We start from the raw sequence: 22,162 nt of genomic DNA, 5'->3' as shown, positions 1-22,162 counted from the left end.
ATCATACCCAATTTGACAGTATGATGTAGTGGGTATAATACTTGACTTAACAACCCAAGTCCTGAGTTTTAACCCAACTGCTCTCATGCGATATTGCCCTTGAGTATTGCGGTATATTTGTAATAAACTCCTGCTAAACAAAAAATACCAATCGACAGTTTAATTATCGTGCAATTATAATCAATAATATCCAAAATTATTAAAGGCAACTCAGGACTGGGTCAGGATAACAAATGTTACTCCATGTTTAGGCTGGTAAGTTAACCTTTCCACATCAAAAATAATCTCGAATTTTGATGTTTAGGTAAATAATGAACTGTGTAAACAACTTGGAATACAACACAATGTAAGAGCAGTTTATCACCCTAATGTTAAAACATTTGACCAAAAATGTGCAGAAGAACTACGCAGGTATTTAGCAAAAAATTCTGCTAATATTTCGTTTTTTCCAGTAATCTTTTTTTTATTTTCTAGCGCGTTTATTAATCTTGTTATGGAACATGCTTTTGACTGGCCACATTATATCGATGGAATGTTGTTTAACCTAAGAACAAAGAAGCACCCAGTCACGAAATTTACCCCATTTTTTCTACTCCACAAACGAGAAGCAAGGATGCCACCTGTCCCCGAAACAGACCCAGTTGCAACAATTTCTAGCGTTAGTAAATTTTTGTTACTTTTACCTTTTTTTTCTTAATCTTTAGAATAAAAGGTTGACAAGGCAGTTAAGGCATCTCACTTTGCCTGAAGGGGTCTGTGGTTTAATTACAGCTGCTGTAATGTCGTAGCAGTCTTGAAAAGTGTCTTACAGTACTAACTCTTGCAAAAATTTTTAATTAATTGACCTGATTACAATATAAGGTTAATAACATCAAAAACTGAAAATATAGCTAAAGACTAGGATAACCTTTTTTCCTGCATAAATTTAAAGAAAAAAAAAAGAATTTTTTTTTACAGGGTTTTGATTTGAACCAGATACTACAGCCAAACTATGACTCAAAATCACCTCCAAGGACAAGACTACAGGACGCTAGAACTCACCAAGTCCTAATCGATTTTATGCAAGTCGCACAAAACAATCAAACACTTTTAAATGCCCGCAATCAAGTAGAAGAACCTAAATTTGTAACCGGAGAAAAAGTCCTGTTGTTAAACAGCAAAAAAAGACCGCACGACGATATTAACCCTGACCCGAGTTACGCTGGGCCTTATGTTATATCAGAAATTAAGGCTAATAAAGTAAGACTGATGTCGTTGAGGGATTTTACCCAAGTTAAAGTGATGCAGAATGTCGACAGAATTGTTCATTATCGTGAATCTTTTAAACTATCAATGTTTGAATAAAATACAAGTAAACGAAATTTCAGTGTATGTGCAAAAAGCATACCAAAGTGTTTTAATTCTACAATAAGACATCCCAATTGTCATAAATATGATAAAAAATCTGCAATTTAAAAGCAAAGGAACATATTTAAACATGATTAAATAATTCACACATAAAATACTTATTTAAATAACCTCTTAAAAACGAAAATGCAATAACGACAAAAGTAACAAACGAATAGAAGTTTTAACTGCTTGCACTACATTTTTTTAACCATTGACCCCTTCCCCCCACAAAAAATAAGCCTAGTTTGTGCCTAATAAAACAAGAGAAAGGTAAGCAAAATTAGGTTGAATTTTTTTCCAGTCATTATAGTGCCCCTTTAAATTTTTTATTGTAGTGCCCCTTTAAGATTTTCATTGTAGTGCCCCTTTAAGATTTTCATTGTAGTGCCCCTTTAAGATTTTTATTGGAATGCCCCTTTAAGATTTTCATTGGAGTGCCCCTTTAAGATTTTTCATTGTAGTGCCCCTTTAAGATTTTTTATTGTAGTGCCCCTTTAAGATTTTCATTGTAGTGCCCCTTAAGATTTTTTATTGTAGTGCTCCTTTAAAATTTTTTATTGTAGTGGCCCTTTAAGATTTTCATTGTAGTGCCCCTTTAACATTTTGCATTGTAGTGCCCCTTTAAACAAACAATGCAATGTATTTCACGTTACTCTAAAAAGTTGACACCGGGAACCATTTCGGTACCGCCCCAGACGCTATATAAAGGCACCGGGGGTCTCCCGTCCATCGAGGACGTGGGTGAAGCCCCAAACATTTGAAACCCGTTCTGTACCCAGTGATTATTATGCCCCGGCTCGAAAATCTCCCGTTGAATCGGGGGCTGTTGTTGTTGTCGCACGTATTGTTGTTCTCTCACCCACATTTCAACGCGATCCTGGCGATTGTGTTGTTGATTTGTATCTGTTGATCCATACCCAGATGTTGATCCTGTTGAATTGGAACCACTGACACCAGCGCTCACCAGACTTCGTTGACTGCCTTGGTCACTCTCTGCTTGGTCAACATTATTGGGTTCCAACCTCTCTTCAGCTCTTGTTTTGGCAAATAAAATATTTTAATAGATAATTTAAAGCTTAATAGGTAGCAGACGGGGCTTTAGTAAAATTTAAACTAAAAAATGTAGTGGCTAGAACACATGACTTTACTGCAGGAGGCCATAGGTTTGATCCCCACTGCTTCCATGCTGTAGTGACCTTAAGTAAGGTCAGTAAGGTCACTCCACAAAAAAATAACTGGTATTTAATATTTAGGCAAAAAAAAGAGTTTAAAACAAATAATTGTAAACTAACCCCATAGGAGGTCCGGAGTCGTACTCTTGATCTTGTTGTGTCTTAAGCCACAGGTCAACTCTTTTACTTTTCTGCGCATCGGTTACATTTTCTACTCTGAGAGCATTAAGGGGCTTGCTTTCTATGACTAAAAAAAATTTTTAATTAAAAAATAAAAAAAAAATAAAAGTTTTTTTTTTGGTGAAGTAGTAAATAACACTTACCTTTAGTTTGGGAAGTTGAGCAATGGTCTTTCTGTTGTAAACATTTAACTAAATGAGGATGGTGTAAGGCTGATTGACCACCTACAAAGCACAATACAATAAAAATCTAGTTAAATGTACAACTCAAATAAGAAAATCATAAAGAACATGGAAAAGTGTAGTCATAGAACACTTCGCTTTTTTTTGTATATATTTTTATCCTCGATGTGGAAAGGTTGAATTCGCGACCTAAACAAAGAGTAACATTAGTTACTCCGACCCAGTCTCGAGTTGCTTTTAGCAGTTTGGAATATTATTGAGATTATATTTGCCCGATAATTATTCTGCTGATTAAGTGCTGGCTCAGCAGGAGTTCATACCGTTTATAGTGCCTTACTTAAGGGTGCTACAGCATGAGAGCAATGGGGATTGAACCCACGACCTCATGGTGGTGTAACAAGTGTTCTTACCACTACACCACACAAGTAAAGCGCTATAAACAGAATGAACTCCTGCAGAGCCAAAAACCAAACAGCAGATTAATTATCGGGTAATTATAATCAATAATATCCCAAACTATCAATGTCAACTTGAGACTGGGTCGGGGTAACAAATGTTACTCTTAGTTACTCTTAGTTAACAAATGTTACTCTTAGTCAACTTGAGACTGGGTCGGGGTAACAAATGTTACTCTTAGTTAAATGAATACAAAAAAGGTCCTTACTAGTTTCTCCTTGTTGATTTTGCATAGTTGAGTTCATATTAGTTTGAGGCAGATGGTTGTTTGAGGGGAATCCAACTTCATTTTCATCATATGAGGGATCGTGTTTTTCCTTCTTTACTTTCTCGATCTTTGCCATTTCTGTAAAAAAAGCACAACAGACTTTAAAAATACAATTAAAAGTTTCAGGGCCTAACTCTACTAGTTTGTTTTTTTATTTATTTTTTTGTATATATCTTTATCTTCGATGTGGGAAAGTCTAATTGCAACTTAAACATAGAGTAACATCAGTTACTCCGACCCAGTCTGGAGTTGCCTGTGGCAGTTAGAGATTTTATTGATTATAATTTCCTGATAATTATGCTGCTGATTAAGTGCTGGCTCAGCAGGAGTTATTTTTTATAGCGCCTTACTCAAGGGCGCCACAGCATGAGGGCATTGAGGATTGAACATGAGGCTTTGCCAATTTCTTTAAGGATTTTTGACATATTATTTACAAATAGTTTTTTAGTGTACAACTATTTGTTTATAATTTTACCTGTAGCTTGCTTTAGATCAAAAGTATAATTTGTTTCCACTACATCGTTATCAGTTTGGATTCCGTTTATTTCATCTCGCAATCTCTTGATCTGGATGTAGAAGTGGACTTTATCTTGGGCACGAGGGAATTGAGCACATCGAGCGCTGGAGGACGGCATCACAAAAATATGCTGAAAAAAATAAAATAAAATTTTTGTATTTCTTTATCCCTGATGTGAGAAGGTCGACTTTACAGCCTTAACATAGAGTAACATTTGTTACCCTGACCCAGTCTTAAGTTGACTTTGGCAGTTTGGGATATTATAAATCATAATTGCCCGATAATTAATCTGCTGATTGGTTTTTGGCTCAGCAGAAGTTCATACTGTTTATAGCGCCATACTCAAGGGCGCTTTAGCATGAGAACAGTGGGGATCGAACCCAGTACCTGTAGTAAAGTGTTCTTACCACTACACCATTCTGCTTCTAAATATATTTATTCTTAATCTGAAAATTAAAATTTAACTCTGACTTAAAACATTGCTTTTAAAATTATATTGAACCGATAATATTGCCTTAATATTAACTTGTAGATTAGTATACCCCTATATAAAATATTCAATACGAAATCTGTTTGATGGAACTACAGTTAATACTATTACACAACAAAAGAGAATTCCTAATAAATAAAAAGGAGTTAGTAGTTGACACTATATTTGAAATACACCAGACTTTAAAAAAACCACAAATAAAAAAAATAATAAAATTTACCGTATTTGATTCTGGAATTTTTTTAGGCTGTCTTCCGAACACAAAATCTTTTTTCTTTTGCCCGAACAATTCTTTACTAAATATTTCGTAAATTCCTTTTCCGTTAAAAACGGCAATTTTGGGTTGGTAATGTTGAATTTTTTCGATCAGCTTCAGGCCACCTTCACGTATTTCTTTGCTAAAAAATAAAATATAAATATTTTTTTATTTTTATACTTATTAAATTAATTCCGTTTTAGATTTTAATTTTACCAAAAAATTTAATTTCAATTTGGTGTTTATTTAACTCATAATTTACATAGGATAGTAAGGATTTTAAATTAAATAGACTATCTAATATTTGCTTTAGGAGGTAAATACCAGATATTTGTATGATTCATAAGTCTAAACTATTATTTATTTTAAATATATATAGGCCTATTCTGAAAGTTAACTTAAAAGAAAATCAATTTTCGAATTTGTTTGACAATTCAAAGGACTAGAAAATTTAATTAAAAAACATTTTGAATTTACTTATTTTATGTTGAGAAGGACAACTTAACAACCTAAACATAGCAAAAAATTCGTTACCTTGACCCAGTCTCGAGTTGCCTGTGGCAGTTTGGGATATTATTGAATTTAATTGCCTGATAATTATGCTGCTGATTAAGTGTTGGCTTAGCAAGAGTTCATACTATTTATAGCACCTTATTTAAGCCTATAAGCAGTGGGAATCAAACCCTAAACCCCATTGTGAAGCCAAGTATATAACAAACTTTTTAAATTATCACCAACAAATATTAAAACCTCGTTAAATCCTTCGCCGACGGTGTCGTTCGTTGAACGATTGTTGAAAACCCGATTCCATAATTCAACAAATCAACATCGTTATCCGAAGTTACTTGTTTATCAATAAACCCCGACATATTTATACATTTCCCTAAAAAATACAAAAAAACATCACCTGGTTAGATCTTTACTTCCGGGAGTTGTACGTTCAACTATATTAGTAAATCCTATCCCGAAGTCAAGTGCCATATAGTCTTGCATACCCGTTAAAGGGGTGGGGATAAAACCGGCCAAATATAAACATTTCCCTAATAATTTGAAACAAATTTTGGAAATATTTTAAATAATATATTTTGTAAAATCTTGGTTATTCAAAAATTAAAAAAAAATTTTTTTTTTATTTGGGAAAGCTTACTTTAAATTATTAGATTTTTTTGTAAGGTCTTACTACATGAGGTCTAGGGTTTGATCCTCACTGCTTCCATAATAAAATGCCTTTGAATAAAGTGCTATAAAAGGTTTTAACTTCTGCTGAACCAAAAATCAATCAGCAATAATTTATTGGGCAATTATAATCAATAATATCCCAAACTTCTAAAGTTACCCCCAGACTGGGTCAGGATAAATAGTAATACTTAATGTTTAACTGTGAAATTCATGCTTACCTCATTTAGGGTAAAAAAATAGCAAAAAAAATGTTTAAAAACTTTTGACAAAATATATTTCTGGTAAAATTATTGTATGAAGTCAGGATAACAGCTTATAAGAACATGTGACAATTAAGTGTTCTAATTATTGAGATAATGAGAAGTGACGTGACATAAGTGTTATACTAATTACTTTTCACTTAAATGAACTTTTACATAAATAACTCAAATTTTTATGTAAACAAATGTATTAATGCCTGAAATCTTTATAAAATACTCTAGTTTTTAGGATATATTTGCATATTATGCTTTTTTAAGTGCTATATTCTAAAGCACCCTTAAGTAAGGCACTATAAACAGTATACTGCTAAATCAAAATTCAATCGACGGATTAATTATCGAGTAATTATAATCAATAATATTCCAAACTGCCAAGTTTAACTCAAAACTTGGTCAGGGTAACAAATGTTACTCTTTGTTCAGGCTGTGAAGTCATCTTTTCCACAGTGAGGATAAATAAATACCAAAAAATATAACGACAAATACAGATATTTAATGTTTAATTTAACTTACAAAAATGGTTCCCAGGACCAGCATAATGGTGGCCTTTATAAGCAGCAAACAGCCCTGGATTTATCCCAATCTAAAATAAAAGGAAATTTTGATTAATTTAGGTATATGAATTATGCAGCAAAAACTGTATATATACATATAAATATATACTAATGTTCATTTTTTAGGCAGCTTTATTAAAACTTGTCAAAAGCCCACCCTTTAGCATTTTAATTGTTGTAATATGGTCGCAAGTAACTTATCAAGGCACCACAAATGGCAGTTTTATTTATTTCGTAAACCAACAAATTGGATATTTATACATTTATATATATCGTCTGACAAGATTGATTATATATAGTTAGGCAAATATATGTTAAAACTATATTACAACAATTAAAATACCGTCCTCATGGGAGGCAATTAAAACAATTTATTGCATATCATTATATGACATAAAAAACTAGTACACAAAAGAATATATAACCTACTAATTGGCAATTTAAATGTGTTACATAAAACTAAAAAAATTGCATAACGTTTCTTACAATTAAAATATCGAGACCAGTTTTAATTCGGTCGGGAAGCAGTCTTGTCATTAATTCTTCTTTTGTGACTCCTTTAAATCTAAAACAAAAACAAAGTTGAAATATTTTTTAATTAATATCTTTACGATTCTGGGCAAAATTTTTATTACCTTAACAGTTCTTTTAAAATTATATATTACCCTGGATATACCCTAACCATTACATATCTAATTTTGGGTAAAAAAAGACGTCTTTAAGGTTTAACAAAAAGTAACATTTGTAATCAAAACCCAGTCTTAAGTTGACTTTGTCAGTTTGAGATATTATTGATAACACCGACAGTGTGGTGTAGTGGTAAGAACACTTGCTACGCCACACATGAGGTTGTGGGTTTAATCCCCACTGCATCCATGCTGTAGTGCCCTTGAGTAATGCACTATGAACTGTATAAACTCCTGCTGAGCCAGCACTTAATCAGCAGTATAATTACCGGGCAATTATAATCTATATAATATCCCAAACTGCTAAAGGTGACTCAAGACTGGGTTCGAGTAACTGATGACCTTTCCACATCGAGGATAAAGATATATATACAAAAAAACAATTGCCCAATAATTAATCTGCTGATTGTTTTTTTTTTGGTTAGCGGAAGTTTATATCGTTTACAACACCTTATCCAACAGCGCTATAGCATGAAAGCATTGAGAATTAAACCTATAACCTTAACTAGTAAAGCTAAGTGTTTAAATCACTACACTATAGCACCAGTTATATAGTTTATTTTAAAGCAAAAACAATAAAAGACCAAATCTATGTTACAAACAATTTTAAAACCATTTATAATTTTTTTACCTGTCAACCGTTCGCTTTGCTTTTTTCATAGTGTCAGTAATTTTAGTTTGTTTCGGAGGGATTTCATCGCCGTTAGTTGTCGGTTTAACTTTTGCCGGTCTTCCACGCTTTTTCACAACTTTTCCATTTATTTGAGGTGATGACTTTATATCTTCTTGTTTTAAGTTATCCATTTTTGTGTGTTTGTATATTAAGATAGAAAAGTAAGACTGTATTGTTGTCTATAGCACCATATTTTTTAAAATTAACTTTGGATGTTTTGTAATATTGTTCTTTACACACAAAAAAATATTCTTTTAGATTTGCAACTGTCGGATTTTTAGATTTTATTTTATTTATTTAAAAATAAGGCTTTTAAATACAACAACCTGTAAATAAAAAATTTATGTAAAAGCATACAGCACAAAACTAAACAGGGGTTATGATTAAACGAGACCCTTGGATAAAGGGGTTTACTTACACAAAATAGGGGTATCTAACATTAAAAAAAAATGTTTTACTTGAACCCTTACTTTTAAACAAAAGCTAATTTTTTATGCACAATGCTTTTGAATCAAATACAAAATATAAGAAAATCCCTTTTTTCTTTTCAAACTTCAAAATTTAATTTATTCTACTCCTACTACCTACAGACTTAACTTTGTTTAAAAATTGTTTTTCAGACATTCAGACATTAGTGTGACTAACTTTTATTATTATGTAAGAATAATTAGCCCGACTTTCAATATTTTAATGACAGGATGACGTCACATTTGCTTAAAAGGCTATTTACGTCATCAATAATCAAAACACAAAAATTTGCGACGCCATTTTTGCAAAACCCTACTTAATATTCAAATTTTTGCAGTTATAGAACAGCGAACAACAAAATAATGCTAGAACCTTTACTTTTAAACTTTATTCACATTAATTCTAGCATTAAATCCTATTTTAAACTGTTCAGTAATTAAATATATTGATTAAACGAATCGCAGCCCAACAAAATGTCAATCAAACACAAAAAAAAAATCAAAAAATTTGAATCGCGGTCGTAACTATTTTTACAGATTGACATGCCACGTATAAATTTATATTAAACAAAAATTTAACTTATATTTCGATTTTTACTATTTTAGACATCAATATTAAAGTGATATTTAAAACCATAAGAAATGTTTACCATTTTCCCTATTTTAAACTAAGACCTAACTTTTCTAATATAAAAATTTAGTGTAGTATATTGCATTAGATTATAAGCCAAAAGGTTTCGGGTTCGAGGCGCACCAATGCCACACTATTTACCCTTGAGTTCGGTGATCACTGATAGTTGAAACACATCAAAAGGTTTCGGGTTCAAGCCACACTATTTAGCCTTAAGCCGGGCATTTACAGGTAGCTAAAACACACCAAAAGGTTTCGGGTTCAAGCCACACTCTTTGCTCTTGAGCCTGGAGTTTACAGATGACTCAAACACATTAAAAAGTTTCAGATTAGAGCTGCACCAATGTCACACTATTCACCCTTAAGCCCGGCGTTTACAAATAGCTTAAACATGTCACAGCAAAACACTTTTCACCATTAAAGATAGAAACTTACACGTTAAGTTGTTAAATCTACTAAAAATATTGAATGGACAAAAAAAAAATTTATTTCTTTTTGCAATAAGACTTCAAAATCATTTCAATTTTATTGAAAATATTTACAAAACAGAGTTAAACATCTAAACAAAAGTATTAGTGAAATAACAATATGCTGTGCAGGAAACAAAAGTTTTAAAAAGGTAAAAAAAACAAATTTATAATACTGTCTTTGAGCACACATCAATTTAAGTTTTAGGTAGACTTCAAAATATTATTTTTATCGATATTATTTGATTCCTGTGGAGATATTAAAGCCGCAGTTTCGCTAAAACTTGAAGAGTGAGCTTTTGCATTGAATTTTACAGATGCATCGTCGATAGAAACATCTAAAGCATCTTGAGATGATTCTTTATGCTAAAGTTAATATATAATTAATTTTTTTAAATATTTATCCTCGATGTGGGAAGGACGACTTAACAAGCCTACCATTGGGTAACATTTTGTCACAGTAGCAAAAATACATATACCAAAAACTTTAAACCTACCTCTAGTAATGCAGCTTCGTACAAAAACTTCAAATGAGAAGGAGAAGTAAAAACACGAGGTCTCATCTGACAAGCCATAACTGCAGTTTGGTAAACGTCAACAACTGGCTCATTCTCAAGTTGAGAATGGATTAAATGCCAGCATGAAAATTGGGCTGCTGATGTTGATCCAAACCTAAATAAATTAAAGAAAAATGTTGCAATTTTTAGTTAACTTTTCCTTTTTTCATTTTAATTTCTTATTTAAATTTTTATAAACTCAGGAATGGGGTCATGGTGTAGTGGTTACAACATTTAACTTCACTGCCTAAGGTTCTTGGTTTGATTCCCATTGCTTCTAAACTGTAGCGCTTTTAGATAAGATGCTATAAGCGGAACTAACTCCTGCAGAGCCCAAAACCAACAGCAACTTAATTATCAGGCGGCAATTATATTCCCAAATTTAACATGTTTGCAAAAAATACCTTACTATAATTTCTTATAAAAATACCCAAGATAAAATTCTTTTTGCCAACCCACTTACTACTTTTTGAAGATCTTTTTACCCTTGAAACTAGCTCTATAGTTTTTTAATACCTAAAAAACTCCCTCCCATCTTGTTTTGATAATTTCTTTTCCAACCCAACCACCATTCACTCCCAAAATACCCGATATAAATCCTAACTATCAATTCCTTAATTCACTAAAACCCTTGCACAACAATTAGTTGAATATATTGGTGTTAAAACCTGAAATAAATTAACTAATGATAGTGTTCAGCTAAACTGTTCAAACAAAACCTTTGATAAAAAACTCAAAAACTTTTTATTAACCCTAATCTAACCTTAATTTATAATTTACCCACAGATATGCGCCTATAACTTACTGCATATTCACTGCTAGATTTGCTGAAGTTTTTATTTTATATTTTTCAACAAAAAATACAGGATTTTAATTTTTACTATCTAGCTAATTATTCACCAAAAAAAATGTTTCACTTTTAAACAAGGCATTCCATGTATTTAAACAGGTCATGGGTACAACCATCCTAAACAAACTAATTGAACCATCTAAAGCTACTTAACTATAACTATTCATTCAGCCACTTTATGACTCCGTGACCCAAACTTTACTTAATTTTGCAATATATTTTGATTTGTCAAGTTTTCATTTCCTTTTCTCACATTCTTAAATTATTTTAAACAAATACATTCACTTATTTCATGTATGTGGACCCCCACTAGTTGGTAGGTTGTTTAATATATTTGTGCATTGTATGTCAAATACGTTGTGAAAGGCCATTTTGGGACGTTCTTTCTTTTGGTAGGTTTATTTCAGTTAGTCCCTTTATCACATGCAATTTATCGTGACCAGTTCGTGCTTTCCTACTAGAGCCATACTGGGTTATATTAAATGTAATTATTTTTTGAAGATTATTTCACACTGTAACTACCATCATAGGATTGCTTTATTGTTTTAAATAAAATGTGTCAAAATTTTTTTGAGGTAACAAAAGTTACGTTATGTTAAAACCGCAAAGTCGACCTTTCCACGTCATTCAGTGTTTTAGGCTTACCTATCTTGTATAACAGTGGGTCCATCTTTCAGTTTAGTAAATTCATAAATTTCTTTAAGAACAGCTAATTGTTGAACAGAAGGATGTTCGGTATTCCAATTACTTACCTCAAATTGTTTCACTGCTAACATATAATCATCCTGAAAAGAATTTTTTTTTCAAAAAAGAAATACAATTTACAAAATAATATAGGGTAATGGTTAAGGCACTGGGCAGTAATACATGCATGCATAAGGCCTTGGATTTGATTCCTACTGCTTCCAATAGTTTTGGTTTTAAGTAGTTAGACTTTTTTTTAACCGGCAGTGTGGTGTAGTGGTAAGAACACTTGCTACACCACCATGGGGTTGTGGGTTCAATCCCCAATGCTCACATGCTGTAATGCCCTTGAGTAAGGCGCTATAAACGGTAAAAACTCCTGCTGAGCCAACACTTAATCAGCAGCATAATTACCGGGCAATTATAATATATAACATCCCAAACTGCTACAGGCAACTCGAGACTGGGTCAGAGTAACTGATGTTATTCTGTTTAGGTTGCGACCTTCCCACATCGAGGATAAAGATATATACAAAAAAAAAATACATGGCAAATATAATCTATGTTATTCTAAATTGGCAAAGTCAACTCAAAGATGGGTCAAAGTAACAAATGTTATTCTATGTTTAGGCTGTAAAGTTGATCTTCCCACATCAAGAATAAATAAATATCCATGAAAATATTTATAACTCTCAGTCACAAATTATGATTCTTTTAATATTAAATTAATTTAAGTACCTTGGTAGCTTCTAGCATAAACTCTCGAACAGTCAACACACATTCCTTATCATTGATGGTTTTAACTGAATGAGGTTCTACATAACTAACATTAAATGAAGGACAAGTCAGAGATGATCCTGCTATTGGCCAATATCTTTCAGTTTCACAATTCTAAAAAATAATGATACTTATTAAAGATTCTAATTTTGTATTTATTTATCCTCAATGTGGAAAGGTTGACTTCACGGCCTAAACATAGAGTAACATCAGTTACCCTAACCCAGTCTTGAGTTGCCTTTTTGGGGATATTATTGATTATAGTTACCTTATAATTAAAAGGCAGTTTGGGATATTATTGATTATAGTTACCTTATAATTAATCTGCTGATTGGTTTTTGGCTCAGCAGGAGTTCATACTGCTTATAGAGCCTTACAAAAGAATGCTACAGCATAGAAGCAGCAAGGATCAAACCCAGGACCCCACGAAGTGAAGCCAAATATTTTATCAAAAATCAATTTCGATCAAAAACTTGGTTAGTTTTATAAAATTTAATTTTACTCACAAATTGGTTGTCCAAAATCGTAATAAAACATGGACAATTATAATCCCATATAAGCTGCCAAAAATCCTTCTTTGTATTTGGTAGTGGTAGTTGGGTTATTATGAATTCACCACTGCTTCTATAACCCTATAAAAAGAATAAAAATGAATTTTTATCAAATTTAAAGAAAAAAATTACCAAAAGAAATTAAACGGTAGCAAGATGTAGTGGTTACAACACTTGACTTTACTACATGAGGTCCTGGGTTCGATCTCCACTGCTCTCATTATGTAGCAGCCTTGAGTAAGGCAATATACTCTTGCTGAGCCAATACTTAATCAGAAGTTTAATTATCAAGCAAATATAATCTATAATATCTAAAACTGTCAAAGGCAACTCGAGACTGGGTCGAGGTAATAAATGTTATTCTATGTTGAGACCATGAAGTCAACCTTCCCACATTGAGGACAAATAAATACAAAAAAAGGTTAAAGTCATGTTAGCATAGACCAAATTCCACACACCTGCATGAATGATGCATTAATATAATCAGAGCCCTCTCCTCTATTATGGTTACATAAAACCACTCTCGATCTAAACACCGGTAAAACAGCACCAGGCCTGTTCTTTTTCTCATTCACCGAACGATTTGCAATATTATAATCCAAAATATCCGTATGAGTGTACACCACTTTCATGAACTGTTTTTCGAGACCAGATCGGCACACAGCGCGGCCAATATCACCAGCTTTGTCTGTGGTGCTTGTACCCACACTAGCTTGGTTAAGGTCGTGGTAATATGAAGATAGATCATCGGGTGAGCATTCTGTTATTCCACTAAGTATGTATTCGAGCATAGCATCGTGAACAAATACATACTGGTCCTAAAAAGACAAAAAATCTGGGTTAGTTTTATATTTTTTTTCTTAATGTGGGAAGGTCGACTTCAAAATCCAACCATGAAGTAAGCATATGTAGTAATCAGAACGCTAAGTTTTTTTACAAGAGGTCCTGAGTTCAATTTAAACCAGTGGTTTCCTAAAGAAAGATGTTATAAACAGTATGAACTCCTGCTGAGCCAACATTTAATCAGCAGCTTAATTATCAGGCAAATATGTTTAATAATATTTCAAACTGTCAAGATTAACCGGCAGCGTGGTGTAGTGGTAAGAACACTTGCAACAGCACACATGAGGTCGTGGGTTTAATTTCCACTGCTTTCATGCTGTAGCGCCCTTGAGTAAGGTGCTATTAAAGGTATATAAACTCTTGCTGAGCCAGCACTTAATCAGCAGCATAATAACCTGGCAATTATAATCTATAATATCCCAAACCGCCACAGGCAACTCGAGACTGGGTCGGAGTAACTGATGTTACTCTATGTTTAGACTGCAAAGCTGGCCTTTCCACATCAAGAATAAAAAAAACACAAAAAATTCATTAAGGTTTCAAAAAATTAAAAATATGCTAACAGAGAGGATTAAACCAAAGACCTCATGTAGTATCGCCTTTGCCTATTTTATTTAAACATACCTCCGTTTGAACTAAATGGTTTCTTTGTAGTCTAATAAACTTAAGGAAGTCCTTGATGTTGATTTGAGAGTGGGCTTGTAGCATTTGCATCATGCTGTGGATAACAATATAAGTTCCTGATCTACCTACACCAGCACTGTGAAAGTACAAGTAGTTTAATGTATATCATTAATATCACAAAATGAAGTTTAAGGTTTGATCCCCACTGCCGCCATTTTTTTAATTTTTTTAAAAATTATTTATCCTTAATGTGGGAAGGTTAACTTTACAGTCTAAACATAGAGTAACATCAGTTACCCTGACCCAGTCTTAAGTTGACTTTGCCAGTTTGGGATATTATTTATTATAATTATCCAATAATTTTTTTTTGTATATATATCTTTATCCTCAATGTGGAAAGGTCGAATGCGCAACCTAAACATGGAGTAACATCAGTTGCTCCGACCCAGTCTCGAGTTGCCTGTGGCAGTTTGGGATATTATAGATTATAATTGCCCGATAATTATACTGCTGATTAGGTGCTGGCTCAGCAGGAGTTCGTACTGTTTATAACACCCTACTTAAGGGCGCTACAGCATAAGAACAGTGGGGATTTAACCCAAGACCTCATGGTGGTGTAACAAGTGTTTTTACCACTACACCGCTGTCGGTCTTATTGGGATTAATACCAACCAAAACCGACATACATAACTTAAGACAGAGTCAGATAACAAAAGTTATGCCTTTTAAAGCAAATAAACTGGTCTATTTCCTCATATAAATTACAACAGAACAAACCTGCAGTGTACAACTATAGGACCAGAGTGATTATTAGGATTAGCATTAGATGACCTCCTAATAAATGTAAGAACAGGTAAAAGATATTCAGGCGTTCCATGATCTGGCCATTCAGTAAAATGAAATTGTAAAATTTTACGTTCACTACCTCTACCCTATAAAAATATTAAAAAAAATATTAAAAAATTTAATTGAATTTAGGACTAAGGTCCGTGGTTCGATCCCAGTTGCTTCCATGCTGAAGTAGCCCAAAATTAAATGCTATAAACTCCTGCTGAGCCAAAAATAATAATTATTGGGCAATTATAATCAAAAAATGTCAAACTACCAAAGGCAACTTAAGACTGGGTCGGGGTAACAGTTGTTACTTTATGTTTGGATTGTAAAGTCAACCATCCCACATTGAGGATAAAATTTTTTTTTAATATAACTTACGTTTCGCAGTTTATTGTTTTTGATGGCAAAAGTTCGGACGGTGTAACTTGCAAAGGTTTCGGTAGATTTTAAAACCACTGAGATGTTTTTGTATTGTTCCTTTCCTTCAGAAGGCCAATATTGGTCACACTTAGGCTAAAAGTCATTTAAAAATAAAAAAAAATTGAGAACTTTTAACAATAAATAAAAAATAATACAAGAAAAATTAACAAAAAACATTTTATAATTTGAAGCAAAATTTTTAATTTTTACTACATTTGATTTTATGACTGGCGGCATGGTGTTGTGTGTAAAAAATCTTGCTTTATCACAGAAGATCCTGGGTTCGATCACCATTGCTTCCATGCTATAAAGCCCTTATGTAAGACAATTTAAATGGCATAAACTTCTGCTTAGCCCAAAAAACAATTATTTATCAGACAATTATAATCAATAATATCTCAAACTGGCAAAGTCAACTTGAGACTGGGTCAGGGTAACACATGTTACTCTATGTTTAGGTTGTAAAGTCGTTCTTGTCACATCAAGGTTAAATAAATACTAAAATATAATAGCTTACTTTTCCTTTTTCCACAAGGTTAGTTATCATCACAATAGTTGCAACATTATTTTCCCAAACCATTCTCCAAAACTCATTAAAAGTAGTAGGAAGTGGGCCCTGTAATAATAAAGTAAATAAAAATTATAAACCAAATTAAAAGTAAAAAAAATAATGCAATTATTTTATGAACTACAGAGTAAAAATTTCTATAATTAAACCGGCAACGTGGTGTAACGGTAAGAACACTTGCTACACCACACATGAGGTCATGGGTTCAATCCCTACTGCTTTCATGCTGTAGCGCTCTTGAGTTAGGCGCTATAAACAGTATGAACTCCTGCTGAGCCAGCACTTAATCAGCAGCATAATTATCGGGCAATTATAATCTATATAATATCTCAAATTGCTAAAGTCAACTTGAGACTGAGTGGGAGTGACAAATGTTACTCTATGTTTAAGTTGTGAAGTCGACCTTCCCACATCAAGGATAAATAAATCCAAAAAACTACAATAATTTACTTAAAACAATATGTTTATAAAAACACCCTACCTGACATGCAATATAAGCTTTGGGTTCTTGATAACTGGCAACATAGTTGGCATTAATATAATCTGATGTACTGCTTCTGCCATTACTTCTTAGCACTACTCTACTATGGTCATCTAAATAAAAGATTAATTTTTCATTTAATTTTTTTCAATATTTTTTTTCATATAACTTAAAGGTGATAGGTTTATATAATTTATTAAAAAAGGTGTGCTGTTGTAATGTGTTTAAGCTATCTGTAAACGCTGGGTCGGGGACAAAAAATGTGGCATTAGTGCGACTTGAACCCGAAACCTTTTGGTGTGTTTGAGCTATTTGTAAACACTGGGCGCAAAGACAAATAGTGTGGCATTGGTGCGGTTCAAACCCGAAACCTTTTGGCTCATAGTGTGATGCCTTATGTTTTTTAGCTAGTTATAATAAAGCTTAGAGGCCAATATATATGTATGCCTAAGTTAAAGGACTACAAAAAAAACTGCCATTTGTGGTGCGCCGGTAAATTATCACAGACAAATTTTATTTGAAAGTGGCAACCCTATTACAACAATTAAAATGCCGACAGTAGGCTATTAACTATTGTAAATAAAAAACAAAAAGAAAAATGACATTTTAACTAAGTTTTATAACATAAAAGATATAACATAAAAAAATCAAAAAAAATATAACATAAAAAAATCAAAATACAAAAATTAAATTAACATGATAAAATATTTTTTTTTTTATAAAATTAAAAAAAATCCACAAATTCTAAAACACATTAAAACACGCCGTAAAAATGTCAGAATAAAATCTTTAAATTGTTTTATTAAATAACCACTTCCTACTAATGTGACCACAATTTTCATTCAACAAGGTTTTAAGGATATAGGTTGTGTGTATAAGTGTAGGCACTAACCCTTTTACTTATTTCGGGATATGTTCAATTAAAATACCTTTCTATTTTTAGAGAAATTTAATAAAAAAAAATTTTTAAAATAAAGAAATAAGTGATTTTATAATAAAAAGTTATACTATCCTTTATTAAATTTAAAAATAATAAAATTAAAAATAAATAAAATTATTTTTGTAGAATTTTTGTCTATATATTCATGAATTAAAAAAAATGTAGTGCTTAGAACACTTGTTTTAACTACATAAGGTTCTGAGTTCGATTCCAACTGCTCTTAAGCTGTAACACTCTTAATTAAGATGCTATAAACTTCTGCTTAGCCAAAAATCAATCAGCAGCTTAATTATCAAGCAATTACAATCAATAATATTTAAAACTGGCAAAGTCAACTTAAGACTGGGTCGGGGTAACAAATGTTACTTTATGTTTAGGCTGTAAAGTCGTCCTTTCTACATTGAGGATAAATAAATACCAAAAAAAATTAATTAATTTAAAAATGAAATGAACTTACAAGCAATAATATTTGTATATCGGTTTTTGGCTTTATTTTCACCAGTATTAGAAGCATAACCTGTTAGATTATCTCTCGGACAATTCTGAAATTCCTATAAAAAAAAAGAAAAAAATAACAAATAAAAAAAACAAAGTTAACACAACTTCTTAGAAAATTAACAGAAATTTTTTTACCTCAAATTCTTCAATAAATAACCGCTCATTACTTTGATGGCGAACTGCAACATATCTCGCAAACTTATCAACAGGGACAGCATCTTTCAGAAGATTAGCTAAAAATAAATGTAACATTAGTGAACAATAAATATACTTATATACTTTTTGTAATAATAATACAACTATACATAAAAATTGTATTAAGTATTATATGGCATGGTGTAGTGGTCAGAACACTTGGCTTCCCTACATGAGGTCTTAGGTTCGATTTCCACTGCTCCTATGCTGTAGTATCCTGTAGTAATGAATAATATCCCAAACTGCCGAAGTAAACTTGTGTCTGGGTTGGGGTAACTAATGTTACTCTATGTTTTTTTTTAATAGCAGATATATTGTCAGTTAGTCTATTACTTATGTTAAGGAACAAAATTTCAAAAAAAAAAAAAACTAAAAACCTTTTTTCAATCATTAGCAAAATAAAAATTGTTTTTCTAATTTCATTGTTAAATGTTTTGGGAGTAAATTTAATTTAATTCACAAAAATATAAACAATAAGAATTGAAATGAGTTCCCAGCAAAAATGAAATAATAAACAAAATTTATTCTTGCAGAACTGTGTACGTAAATATTGAAAAAAAATTTAATTTTGTTTTAAAAAATAAATTTAAAATTATATTTTTTAAATTTAAATTTTTTTCAGCGTTAAGGTCTTAGTTTTTTGTGTTAAGGTCTTAGGCGTTTCTTTTGTTATTTTTTATTTTTTTTTATTAAAATAAGTTTTATAGTTTTTTTTAGTATATATCTTTATCCTCAATGTGGGAAAGTGGAATGCGCGACTTAAACATAGAGTAACATCAGTTACTCCACCCAGTCTCGAGTTGCCTGTTGCAGTTTGGGATATTATATAGATTATAATTGCCTGATAATTAAGCTGCTGATAAAGTGCTGGCTCAGCAGGAGTTTATACCGTTTATAGCACCTTACTCAAGGGCGCTACATCTCACAACCTTATGTGTGGTGTAGCAAGTGTTCTTACCACTACACCATGCTGCCAATGAAATTGACATAATTTATTGTACTTACTTGGGTGTGTTGGAAAAGTTTCAAAATTCTGGCTGTTCTGGTCGTTGTCCTTAAAGAAAAATTCATTTCTATATCTCCTCCTTCTATAAAAACAAAATTAAAGTTTTATTAAAAAAATGTTTACATTAGACTATCAGCATGATGTAGTGGTTGGAACACTTGACTTCACTACATGAGGTCCTTGGTTTGATTCCCACTACTCTTATGCTGTAGCGCCTTTAAGAAAGGTGCTATAAATGATAAAAACTCTTGCCGAGCCAACACTTACTTAGAAGCCTAATTATCAGGAAATTATAATTAAAAATATCTACTATAAAAAATATAACTACTATAGTCAACTTGGGACTGGGTTGGAGTAACTGTTGTTACTCTATGTTTAGGTTGTAAAGTCATCCTTTCCACATCAAGGATAAATAAATACATTAAAAAAAAAAAATTCTGTTTAGGATAAATAACATAAAAATTTACCTCCAAAAAATAATGCCTACAGATGCAATAAGAAACACCACGACCAACAGAATAATAATTATAATGATAGTTGTGTTAACAGATCCGGAATCATTGTCGTTATAGTCAGGAATAGTCACTTGGGGGGGTGTGTTGTTATCCACACCTAAAAATTAAAAAAAAATTGTTTTTTTTATTTTTTTATAAATTATTTTTTATATATTTATCCTCAATGTGGGAAAATGTTGACTTTACGACCTAAACATAGAGTAACATTGGTTGCCCTGACCCAGTCTCAAGTTTACTTTGGCAGTTTGAGATATCATAGATTATATTTGCTCAATAAATTTAGTTGCTGATTAAACAGGAGTTTATAGCATTTACAGCACCTTATATAAGGGTGCTACAGCTTGGGGGCAGTGGGGATCAAACCAAAGAACCCATGTTGTAAAGCCATGTGCTCTGACCATTACACCACAATGGCAGTTTATGTTGTACAAAAGTATATATATATTGTGCTAATTAAAAAATTTCAAAGTTAAAATCACCTTTTGGAGGATGTAGCACACACTTCGGGATAGGCAGTGTCCAACTGCCATTACACAAGCACCTTCTAAATCCCATACTTTCAGTTATAAGACCATTCTGACATTTATAAACTACACGTTCTCCAGGGTTGAACGGGTATTTTCGATTTCTTGTTAATGGAATTCTTGTTGCATTGGCAATTTGACCTGGTTCTGAGCAATATCTACCTTCATCTAAAAAGTTTATTATTTTTAATTTATATATAAGTTATTTTTTGTATTTATTTATCTTCAATATAGGAAGGTTGACCTCACAGTCTAAACATAGAGTAACATTTGTTACCCCGACCCAATCTCGAGTTGATTTTGATAAGTGTTTTTTGGCTTTGCAGAAGTTTGAGTCATATATAATGCTCTACTCAAGTGTAACAACATAACAGCAGTGAGAATCAAACCTCAAACCTAATGTAGTTAAGTCAAGTTTCTAATAAAAAAAAATCCAACAAAAATTGCAATTTTAGCAACCATCCATGATTGCTACAAAATGGCAACAGCGGGGGTTGAACCCACAACCTCAAGTGAAAATCCCAACTACCCTAACCAATACATTAAAGTGCTAGTAATAATTAATTTTTTTTTTAAAAACTTACTATAAGAGCAGTTAGATGATTTACAGCATCTGTATCCTGCAATGAAGTTTGAATCTAGAACACAAACTGTTGTTTTTCTACATGCGCCAGTGGGACATTCCGATATCATTGAATCTATAAAAAAATATATATATATACTTTTTTTATTTTTTATTTGGAAGGCTGACTTCATGACCTAAATATAGAGTAATATTTGTTACCCAAACCAGTCTTGAGTTGACTTTGCCAGTTTGAAATATTATTAATTATAGTTGCTGATAATTAACCTGCTGATTAGTTTTTTGGTTCAACAGGAGTTTATAGCGTTTATAGCACCTAACTTAGGACACTTAAGCATGAAAGCAGTGGGGATTTAACCCAAGACCTCCTGTAAAGAAGTGTTTTTATCACTACACAATGGTGCCAGTAAAAAATAGAAAAAAGGTCTTTAAATTGTGTTAATTTTCATTTTTATATTTAACTTACCATTTCCAATTTTTGAAGAACATTTTAATGAATAAGAAAAACAAACTGAAGCCCAAATTAAAAAAACAAAAAAATAAAATTTATACATGAAGGAGTTCATTAAAAAACGAATAAAAACTTCTGAAAAAAAACACAGCTGTTAATTAAGGGCTAAAGATTAGAGTTTAATTCTTAATCTTAACCCCTACCCCAACACTAAACCCCCTTTTTAAAAAGATTTAAATTTTAATTAACGAAATTTTGTATAAGTAACCCCTACACACAAAAAAAATAAAATGTACGCCGTTTTCTGCTTTTTTGTATTAATATTTTTGTATTTTAAGTACTAATTATAATAAACACTTGACGTATGTTAATATATCTTAAAAAATATCAATTTTTCATTAGGTTTTGACGTGTAAAACTGTAATATTCGCCGA

General features: G+C 31.9%; 2 protein-coding genes across 3 annotated transcripts; both read right to left on the bottom strand.

Moving 5' to 3' along the window:
- Nucleotides 1–1,342: 1,342 nt before the first annotated feature.
- Nucleotides 1,343–8,583, bottom strand: LOC145760596 (uncharacterized). Of its 2 annotated transcripts, none has more exons than XM_082574519.1 (10): nt 8,221–8,583; nt 7,390–7,468; nt 6,863–6,932; nt 5,818–5,950; nt 4,875–5,052; nt 4,123–4,294; nt 3,588–3,725; nt 2,885–2,965; nt 2,682–2,808; nt 1,343–2,423 (listed from the first exon to the last, which is right to left on the bottom strand). In XM_082574519.1, exons 1-10 carry the CDS (start codon nt 8,391–8,393, stop codon nt 2,039–2,041), a joined length of 1,536 nt encoding a protein of 511 aa, XP_082430645.1. In that variant the 5' UTR covers nt 8,394–8,583; the 3' UTR covers nt 1,343–2,038. The 2 variants fall into 2 exon arrangements, with proteins under 2 accessions (XP_082430645.1, XP_082430646.1); XM_082574520.1 differs by lacking the exon at nt 5,818–5,950 and adding an exon at nt 5,661–5,793.
- A 1,247-nt stretch (nt 8,584–9,830) lies between these two features.
- On the bottom strand, nt 9,831–21,858 carry LOC145759201 (receptor-type tyrosine-protein phosphatase gamma-like). Its single transcript, XM_082572968.1, has 18 exons — nt 21,744–21,858; nt 21,279–21,392; nt 20,650–20,862; nt 20,123–20,267; nt 19,655–19,737; nt 18,590–18,687; nt 18,414–18,507; nt 17,017–17,129; nt 16,485–16,583; nt 15,926–16,060; nt 15,491–15,645; nt 14,714–14,849; nt 13,705–14,064; nt 13,202–13,327; nt 12,657–12,809; nt 11,880–12,019; nt 10,325–10,499; nt 9,831–10,193 (listed from the first exon to the last, which is right to left on the bottom strand). Exons 1-18 carry the CDS (start codon nt 21,841–21,843, stop codon nt 10,032–10,034), a joined length of 2,601 nt encoding a protein of 866 aa, XP_082429094.1. The 5' UTR covers nt 21,844–21,858; the 3' UTR covers nt 9,831–10,031.
- Between the last annotated feature and the right edge of the window lie 304 nt (nt 21,859–22,162).

The sequence above is a fragment of the Corella eumyota genome, chromosome 7 (assembly GCF_963082875.1).
Source record: "Corella eumyota chromosome 7, kaCorEumy4.1, whole genome shotgun sequence".
NCBI lineage: Eukaryota > Metazoa > Chordata > Ascidiacea > Phlebobranchia > Corellidae > Corella > Corella eumyota.
The sequence above is the reverse complement of the archived record's forward strand: the minus strand, read 5'-3'. Positions and strand labels throughout refer to the sequence as shown.